Source organism: Chanos chanos, chromosome 5 (genome assembly GCF_902362185.1).
Source record: "Chanos chanos chromosome 5, fChaCha1.1, whole genome shotgun sequence".
Classification (NCBI taxonomy): Eukaryota; Metazoa; Chordata; class Actinopteri; order Gonorynchiformes; family Chanidae; genus Chanos; species Chanos chanos.
In genome coordinates this window covers 3,918,814-3,928,813 of record NC_044499.1, presented here as the reverse complement: position 1 = coordinate 3,928,813, position 10,000 = coordinate 3,918,814, and the positions used below count along the sequence as shown (strand labels likewise).

Sequence of the window (10,000 nt, the reverse complement as noted above, 5' to 3'; positions counted from 1 at the left end):
TTCATGAGTTTTCATTTCCCCAAATGCTTGACAGCCATTCTTCTATCTTTGCTCTTGCTTTCTCACTTGTAACATAGTTTTCTCATTTCAAAATGTAATAAAAAAAAACAAAAAACAACAACAACAACAACAACTACGACAACAACAACAAATCAAAGCACCGATAACGGATGAGCGGTAATGACTAGAGACAGCAGTGTTTAAATCCCGCCGGTTTCATCTCAATCCGTCAAAATGCACGATGTGCATGACACCGCCGAAAAATAATAATTTACACGCAGACGCACCGTCAGAGAGAGAGAGAGAGAGAGAAAGAGAGAGAGAAAGAAAGAAAGAAGAGCTGATCAAAAATCATAATGGTAATCATGTCTCCACATATCTTAGGAAATCCGACTGCCTTTCCACCAGAGCAAGTAAAGTAAAGGCAGCATGTTCTGAGCCAAGGCACATGCGTGGAATTACCGACCGACACCAACAAGACTTCAAACACACACACACACACACACACACACACACACACACACAACTGAAAGTAAACTTAACGAATCAGTCTGGATGTTTTAATTGAAGCCCAAAAAGAGAGACTGGGTCAAACTGTTGATTTCAGAGGTTTTTTGTGTGGGCCGCTGCAGTGGTTTGATTCACACATCTGGGACACATTAAGAACAGTTTGGGGCACAACGGAGTACACGTTCAGGTTTTTACGCTTTGTAATCAAAAATCTGCTCTTTTCATCTTAGTGTGACATTTCTTTTCAACTGTAGCTGTTTCAGCCAAAGAAGGGATTTCAGAGAGAGAGAGAGAGAGAGAGAGAGAGAGAGAGAGAGATGGTCATTAGTTCATGGTAATTTTTGCCGACACATAGCGTTTTCATGTATGTGCTAATTTGCGGCACACATAACGACCTGTTAGAGCACAGTGTTACATGCTGAAGTATGGAACCACACAGGGCATACAGTAACTACCTACATGGTTGTAATATAGATCTGTGGCAACCTATAGACAGCAGGTAGACTAGTTAATACTTTACTTTTGAGATCGCTGTTCAGAGGGTCGATGCCTCTTCACACTGCTCTATTCGTTCTAGCTCTTAGAAATCATAACAGATGACTTTTTCTTTATGAACAAATGATATTCAGCCCATACATCCTTTCAGTGCGTTCAGGCTGGACATTCTAGAATATTGAGTGTTCCATGCCCCACCCCACAGTTCCAAAATGGAACCCTTCCCTCCTTATACATGTACATATAAATTCTGGCTATTGCATTAGGAGTATGCACAGACAGATGTAAACAGCTTTAGAAGGAAATGCTGTCTTTTTAGCGGTGAGCGAATAGCTTTGGCAGACGGCTAGCACTCTGAAGGCTGTGCTTTTGTGAGCATTCAGGCATGTAAGCTCGGTGAGAGTTGATGGAAACCCCCCCCCCCCCCTCCCTCCTCCCTCGCCCCGCCATCAACCCATGTTGATAACCGAGTAATGGACATTCAAAGTAGCTATTACTCTGAACGTGTTGCTAAAACAGCACTCTCCTCTGCGGAGTGTGAGCGTTTTACATGCCTTTCTCAGGGGAGCGTCGCCACTCGAATTGGCCGCGAACAAACGCGGCCGAGCGGACCCCCGATTATCTGAAAGAAAAGTGCTCTTCTCCAGTCGGGACAGGTTGTGAAAATGAAGAGCCTCAAAAGCGATGAGGTTTGAAGCAGTGGGAATTTTTTTCTTTTTTTTCTTTTTTTTTTGCTAATCAAGACAGTTGTGAAATTCCATGACAGCTTATTCCCCTTGCATTGAGAGCAGGGGAGGGGCGCGGATGTGTATGCATGTCTGAAATGTCTTAGAAGGATTTCCCAGCATGCTCTGTGACAGGGACGTCTGGAGACGGTGATAGAAAGATGTCAGGTATTTTCTCTTTGCCTGCTCCTGCCAGGGGATCAGCTGCGACTGGAAGGAGGAGTTTTCATTAGATTTTAAACACGATGTGGAGAAACTTTGTTTACATCAGTTCGTTCCAATTAAGTGAATGTTCTTGCTAATGCCTTCAGGCGCTCATGAATTAGGTGAGTTGTGCTCTCTCTCTCTGACAGTTAAAAAAAAAAAAAAAAAAAAAAAAGAAAAAGCTTGGCATATTAGAGTTCTCTCTCTCTCTCTCTCTCTCTCTCTCTCTCTCTCTCTCTCTCTCTCCCTCTCTCTCTCTCTCTCTCTCTTTCTCCCTCTTTCTCTCTCTCTCTTTCTCAACTGCTAACAGGAGGTTTGGCTCTGGATGCTGTAGGAACACTAACAATCCTCTCATTGCAGAGAGAAAGAGAGAGAGAGAGAGAGAGAGAGAGAGAGAGAGAGGGAGATGGCACATTTAAACAGTCATCACTCATATCCTCCAGTGTCTTTCTCTCTTCAGCTCTCCCTCTCTCACTTTCTCCCAGTCAGAAGTGCTTGGTCTTTTTCCTGCCTCTCTCTCTCTTTCATCCGTTCTGTAATCTTGCCCTCCGACGCCAAGGGATCAATATGATGAATGAGTTGTGTGAGGGTGCTGCATTGATAGCCCACAAACGCTATGACAACAGTTGGCGGACGACTGTTCTGAACGCATTAGCCCATCTCTCTCCCCCCCTCTCTCTTTCTCTCTCTCTCTTTCTCTCTCTCTCTCCCTCTCTCTCTCTCTCTCTCTCTCTCTCCCTCTCTGTCTCTCTCTCTCTCTCTCTCTCTCTCTCCTTCTGTCTCTCCCCCCCTCTCTCTCTCTCTGAAGTATCGTTCAGTGTCATTAGTGTGAACATTAAGCATGTAGCCAAGCCACCGTCCTCTGCATAGGTCACAGAAATGACAAAACATTAATGACAAGTTCACATTATCAATCTGCTCAGAGCACGGCATCACAGTGCAACCCAGCTTCACTCTGCCAAACTGGGCTTTTTTTTTTTTTTTCACAGGATTCTGCAATTGCCTCCACACCAGACAAATGATTTGTTTGGCTTAATCATTTGGCCCGCGCTAATAATCAAACTAAAATCGAAATCGCAACGTGAATGTGTGAGATTGCTAAACCGCACAAGGCCAAGACTTAAATTAAAACATTTATAGCATGGCCTTGTCAAATTGGCCATGCGTTTCCGATCGGCTGCCAGGTGTCCGTTAAAAACATACATGGAGACACCTCAATCATAGATCCAGCCAGAAGTTTTTTCACCGCTCTAAATCAATGCTTACGGCACGCTGAACGGCGTGTTACTATAGCAACAGTAGCGCATAACGATCACCCTTAGTTGCTATAGTTTAATGCTACCTCACTTAAAGGAAATTAAGGAAAATAAATGAGGATTTTGACATGGATTTTCATTTGTTGGGGAACACAAAATTATCTGTAATTTGGCTTATTAACAGCAGAGAGAAGTGACCCAGTGAGAATATTAAACCCAATGAAACTGTCATTTCTCACAGTCACATTAAAAACAAAACAAAACAAAACAAACAAACAAACAAAAAACGTCGCAACTAGTTTAAACGCTGTCAAAACATGAAACCTTGTTTACCGGTATTGAGGCGTGAATGTCTTATCAGAAACGTTTGGGTGACATAGAGACTGTGTCAGATAAGCAGCGTCATGGTGACGGATTTCCAGAGGGCAAGGTCCGCTCACCGTTCCAGCCAAAGGTGCCATGTACCCGGACTAGAGAGATTAACGTGACAACAAAGCCTTCGCTTGCTGTCATTATATTAATGCTATTGATCATGAGTTAGTAAAATCTATCCAAAGCCCCTGCTTTTTTAATCTGTGGTCGGTAGATGTGGTATAGGCTGGATGATGTCCTCAGTGTCCTGATGTGAGTCAGTCATGGACTAAACAGAGGAAACTCCACTCCGAGTTCTTTATCCTCCATCTCGTCCATCGTGTTCCTGTACCAGGAATGATCCAGGAACTAACTACATCAGGTACTATCTGTACATGTCAGAGAACACAGAGAACCGCAGGATCAGTTTACGGTGGAAAAAAAAAAGGCTCACTGGACTGAAAAGGCCGATCTGACCCTAAACAAACAACCGTCCCTGGTGCTTTTGCCAAGTCTGACTGTTATACACAGATTGTATGATTATGTAATTTAGCCTTGATAACAACTATCATATCACAGATCAACCTGCAATCAGGACATTTGTCAAACCAATGCTGGGGTCTTTTTTTTTTTTTTTTTCGGCTCCTGTTGCCCTACTGATCATCAAACAAGTTTATACGTTAATTAAACTTTCTCTCAACATTCTTTCCTTTTGAGGACTTTAATGTTATGGTGATTAAGGCACTGGAATAAGCAAATGAATTGGACACACAAACATACACACACACACACACACACAAAGGGATGCGGAGAGAGAGAGAGAGAGATAGAGAGAGAGAGAGAGAGAGAGAGAGAGAGATAGCGGTACACAGAGAGAGATGTCTCTCTTGATATGTTGGGCTTTAAGCCAGGGAAAGAAGTGTGTTGTGGGAAAAGTCTTTGCGGTCCCAGTGTAGGACCCTGATTACCTTCCGATAAAGTTGAATAATTCAGTCCACTAACACTCAGACACCACCGATGCACTCCACACCGGAACTAAATATACACACACGCTCCCTGACAAGAAATGTTATTTTATAGCCAGTACTGCTCATGGCAAATGGATGTGCGGAACCCAGGAGTTCCATTATCGCCAAGGCGACGACCGATGAAGTGCCATTGTTTTTTTATTCCACATATAAAAGCAGTGTAAAAGCATATAAAAGCAATCCAGCATTATGGTACACACAGACACACACACACACACACACACATACACACACACAGGGAGAGAGAGAGAGAGAAAGAGAGAGAGCTAGCAAGATGTATGTATGCATATTGAAGGCAAATATAGAAGTTAGATGTTTATATATTGCATTATATAAATAGTTAAGTGTGACTTAGATGCATTTCCGTATGGACCTGGACGAAGATGTTGGTCCGGAGCCGGAATCATTTAGGTTTATACATAAAACATTTCTGAGTGCGTTTGCCATGAAGCTGTCTCCTTTCTTGGCTTTATTTTCAACAGACACCCCCCCCTCTCCTTCTCTCTCTCTCTCTCTCTCTCTCTCTCTCTCTCTCTCTCTGCATGAGAGACAAGGGGCAAATGGTGGTTCAGCACGGAACATGTTCCTCTGCCTGCCCTAATTGCATCTCTTATCTCAGCTCCATTTACAGAGACACTCTCACCTTACCAAGTCCCGATTGGTTGGTTTTTTTGAAGAGGGCTGATTTGATTGGTGGTCTGTTTTGAGGAAATGAAATGAGTGTTCAGGTTTTATCTCCAGGCCTTGCAGATCCACTGTAATGAGTGTCTGTGCGTGTGCCTCCAAAACAAAGAGGGGCGATGTTGACTTATGAGACAGGTCGATATTTGGACAGGAAGACAGCGGCTTGATCCCTGCCGTTTGAAAGCAGTTTGAAAACATCCTTCATTCCCTTCTCTTTTAATCGTTTTGTTTATGTGTGGGATTTGCGTACATGATTGGAGAGCGTATACAAGATGTCACAGTGTGTGGCAGACAGAATTTATATATGCGTGTGCGTGCCTGTCTGCCTATGCATTCTGGGAATTTGATTTTGTCTGCGTGTATGTGTGTGTGTGTGTGTGTGCACTTGTGCATTTGTGTGTGTGTGTGTGAGAGAGAGAGAGAGACAGAGAGAGAGAATTTCAGCAATTATCTGTATTCCGCCTTATCAGTGTAACACCCCTACCTTGAAACACACACTTAGTCTGAAATGTGAGTTTGGATAGATTCAGGCCGGCATTGTCTGCGACGCCCACTGGCTCTGTGCCCTGATGAAGGATGGTGCTCATTTGGGCAGACGGGGTCTTAGGATCCCCAGGCAGGAGGTGACTGGGCCTCCACTGGGCCTGTATTAATGGCAGCCAAGTGTTGAAAAGGACAGGTTCATCTAATACTGATGAATGGCCATTACAGAGCAGAGCCGAGACGAGAGCTGAGGGAAAGAGAGGGGGGGGGGAGAAAAGAAAAGAAAAAAAAAGGGAGGGAGTGGGCTCCGGCGATGAAAAAAGACTTTCATTTGCGCTTCAGATTTCTGTAAACTCATTAATCACGTTGGCTGTGTCATGACTCCCGTCCACATGCTTGTCTGCTCCCTCCCTACATCCCCCTCCTTTTGTCTTCTCCTCCCCCTCCGTTTGGCCTCCTCGCGCTGTCTCTCTCCCCTCTCTCTGAGGTACCTCGGGTCGTTCTGTCATTCTGTAGTTATAAATCATTTGTTACGCGTTTATTACAAGGTAATTAAACACACTACTCGGTTTTGGTAGCAGTCCCTGTGTTTTTTTTTTTTTTTTGTTTTTTGGTTTTTTTTTATTGGAGATGGGATAAGTAATAAAACACAGGCCTGTTCTTCAGTCTGCCACACTCTTGCATTCTCCATGAAGATTTATTAAGTGTGTGTGTTCTCTTAAAGGTCAGGAAGAAGCTCATAGTCCCTGATGTCTGTCAAAGATTTATAGACTAAGGCAGAAACCATGTACTAAACAGTGTCAAATATACAAACTCTCTGCCTGCCCCCCCACCCCCCCACCCCCGACTTCAAATTACCTCTGACTTGCTCTCAATCCTGAATTTCTGCCTTTTGTTACAAACCTCTGCTCTCTCTTTCTCTTTTTCTCTAGCTCTTTCTTATTGACTTTGAAGATGAGGTAGAGAAAACATTGTGTGTGTGTGTGTGTGTGTGTGTGTGTGTGTGGGTGTGGGTGTATGTGTGTGTGGTTTGCAAGGAGAGACAGAGAACAGAACATTGAGAACAGGGTGAACTTTGAAATGACATGTTTCAAGTGGCTGTTCTTCAGTTATGGATCACGGATGATTCCGTGAGCCTGTTTTTTTTTTTTTTCTTTCCCTCCATTTTTTTGGCGGCAGACCAATTTGCTGTTGTGGCTAAATTGTTTTTGAGTGTGTTCACATCTCGCCTGTGGCCAGCGTGTGTGTTTCACGGGCTAAGGCTCGCCAGCAGTGAGTTTCTGACCTTGTCTTGTTTTTGCTGAGGTTTTCTGACAGGACAAGTTGATTTAGCCCTGTGTGTTTGCCTGTTTTGTTTTTGTTTGTTTTGTTTTTTTTTTGAGCTTTTGTCAGAAAGATCAGGTTAAGACATTGAACTGATGGCATTGACATTCTCGTATGGATCTCAAGTCAGTCATTTACTCATCTATAACAGACTTGACAAGTGTTCTTGTTTGGATAAACAGTCATTCCCACATTGCTGGTCCAGATTTCTACAGGCCGAGTTAAACCCCTTGCTTTTGTTTGATTGTATTGGTTTTTGGTTGTTTTCTTTTGCTTGTTTATTTGACTATGGATAACTTTTGACATATTTGATCAAGTTACCTTTAGAAATGTAGATGATGCGTTGCTTGTTGTTTATACTGAGTATGTTTTGATGTTGTTATCTTCTCAGTGTGTTTGTTATTTTTGTGTAAACTTGTAGATTAGGCAGCAGTAAACCCTCTGAAGATGCTATGCTTATTAATTTATTTATTTTGAATCAGGCTCACACGTTTACTCTGACAAGTTCATTTCCAAATCAGATTTGATTGTGCCTCAGAAACCCACATGATTATATGCTGTTTGTTTTGGAGATTTAAAAAAACTGATTTTTTTTTCCCCCTTCATTTCTCATGCTACGCTGATGCAGCACGTATCACCGCTCTGGTCTCTCCCTCCCTCCCTCCCTCCCTCTCCCTCTCTCTCTCTCTCTCTCTCTCTTTTTCATCTGTCTATCCCCGAGCTTGGCGGAACAGAAGTGCGATTCATGCACATGTAGCATCGTGCTTTTCACACAGGCCACGCCGGCTGCCTCTGCCTCTGATACGACATTGCTCTTTAAGTTGGCAGTGTTCAGGAGAGTCCTCGAAAAGCCTTTTCTTATTTGTTTTCCCCAGTGAGGTGACTCAGGGGAGCTTGTGTGGGTACCATGTTTTGAAGGCTTCGCTCACAGAAGCATTCTGTTTTTGTGTTTTGTTAAAAAGCCAGAGATGACCCTCGGGGCTGTCGGTTGGCGCTCCCGCCCGTGACTTAGATACAGAGGAAACAGTTCAAACAGAGAGAGAGAGAGAGAGAGAGAGCGGTCGTATTCGGTCACCGTGACCCTACCACGACCTCCCAACCATCCACAGAGTGGAGAGGAGAAGGGTTCAGACGAACCACAAGCGAAGGCCTGCCTTTACTGTTCCGGCTTTGCCACTGTGGACACACGCAGCCTCTGAATCGCGGTTGTCTTACAAACTCTGATGTGGAGAATTTCTGAGTCTGCACTCAAGGTCTGTGCTGGACTCTGCAGAAAACCCCACATCATATGAGCCTCTTTATATGGAGGTCTTGAATGGAGGTTCAGTCTCGTCTGCGAAGAGTGTGGTCCTAACGCAGTGTTGGATCATTATGAATTCATTTCTGCAGAGGGCCAACGCCAGAGACTGAACAGTGAGCGAATTTGGCCGAAAATATGAAATTGAAAATTGATTTTTTTTTGGACTCTGGTAATTTGACAAAAAGAAGAAAAAATGCACACAGCATCACAAAGCGAGTACAGACAAAAGCAGAAGCGTCTGTCGCGTCAAAATATAATGTAGTTCACAAGAAAACGATCAAGTTTTCTCCGCGCGACGTTCGTACTTGTCCCACGTCAGACGCTGAGTGATCCTGAAACGAATGAATGGATAGATGTATGACTACTTTGTTTGCACGCCAAATTAGATTTCTTGGAGCGTTATGGAAGTGTCTTGCACTTCGACACCTTTAATGTGTCTCTACATTGCACGGAGCCAGGCTTTTTTTTTTTTTGCTCCGCTGGTGTAATTACTGTGCTGTTAATGCGATACTCGTAGAGCGCGTAGGCTCACAGACACCTGAGGAGTCGGAACTAATGCTTCGACTTGCTCTCGCCTCGTCTGAGCTGCTCCGTTCTTTAAAACGGCAGTGTTTTGAGAGAGGAGGGAAAAAAAAAAAAAATCCACCTTGGCTCGCTGTGTGCTGCCTAAGAGTCCTGCTAATTGTAATTCAATCGCACATAATCTTTGAATTTGTTTCACATCACGTTTCATAATATGCCAAGTCAATGCCCAGCCAAGCTTGGCCGAGATGGAAGTTTGCTGGTGGTACGTCGCAGGTAATTACAGGGTCTGTGTTGGTGCAGTCGGCAGCTCGGGAAAGAGAACGTGTGAGAGAGAAGAATTCGGTCTTTGCACAGAAGTGAAAATAAATTGCTAATGGATTAACTCTAGCTGTGTTTCAAATCCATTAGAGTAGGTTTTGGTTGAATATTGGGTTTGCGCGCACGAGAGAGAGATAGAGATAGAGATGGAATGAGATTTCGAGCTAACACAGTTTGCATGAATATTTTATGATTTACGGATAGTTCTGCGAGGCTCGGATATGTTAGAAGTCCATACTGGATCATCACGTGCCCCAAAAAGCCTGAACAAACACACAGAGCTCTCTTCTCCAGCTGAGCTCCCCCACGCTGAAGAATCTCTTCCCTTCAAAGTTTCTTTACTCTCTCTCCATTTCCCCACTCCCCACTTCTGTTTTCTCATGAGTTCTGGCATCAGATTCTACAAAGCTGTTTTATGACAACACCTGTTATTAAAAGCGCTGTACGAATACAACCGCGCGCAACCGAATTAAGTCGTACTGTGTAGCGTCAAAGAGCTGAACTGAACTGTTGTGTGATTTAATTCTTTTTTTTTTTCATTGTTTTTTTGTTTTTTTTTTTTAGTGGGAGGAGGTGAGTGGCTACGATGAAAACCTCAACACGATCCGGACGTACCAGGTGTGCAACGTCTTCGAGTCCAGTCAAAACAACTGGCTTCTGACCACGTTTATCGACCGCCGCGGTGCCCAGCGCATTTACGTGGAGATGCGGTTCACTGTCCGCGACTGCAGCAGCATTCCCAGAGTCCCCGGCTCCTGCAAGGAGACATTCAACCTCTACTACTACGAGACGGACTCC

General features: G+C 43.9%; 1 protein-coding gene across 1 annotated transcript in view; it reads left to right on the top strand.

Moving 5' to 3' along the window:
• Nucleotides 1-10,000, top strand: part of ephb1 (EPH receptor B1) — a 145,715-nt gene that overhangs the window by 11,605 nt on the left and 124,110 nt on the right. Inside the window, exon 3 of the mRNA XM_030773474.1 lies at nucleotides 9,767-10,000. This exon is cut by the window's right edge and continues 448 nt beyond it. Within this exon, the coding sequence (XP_030629334.1) occupies nucleotides 9,767-10,000 (234 nt within the window). The remainder of the gene's footprint in view (nucleotides 1-9,766) is intronic.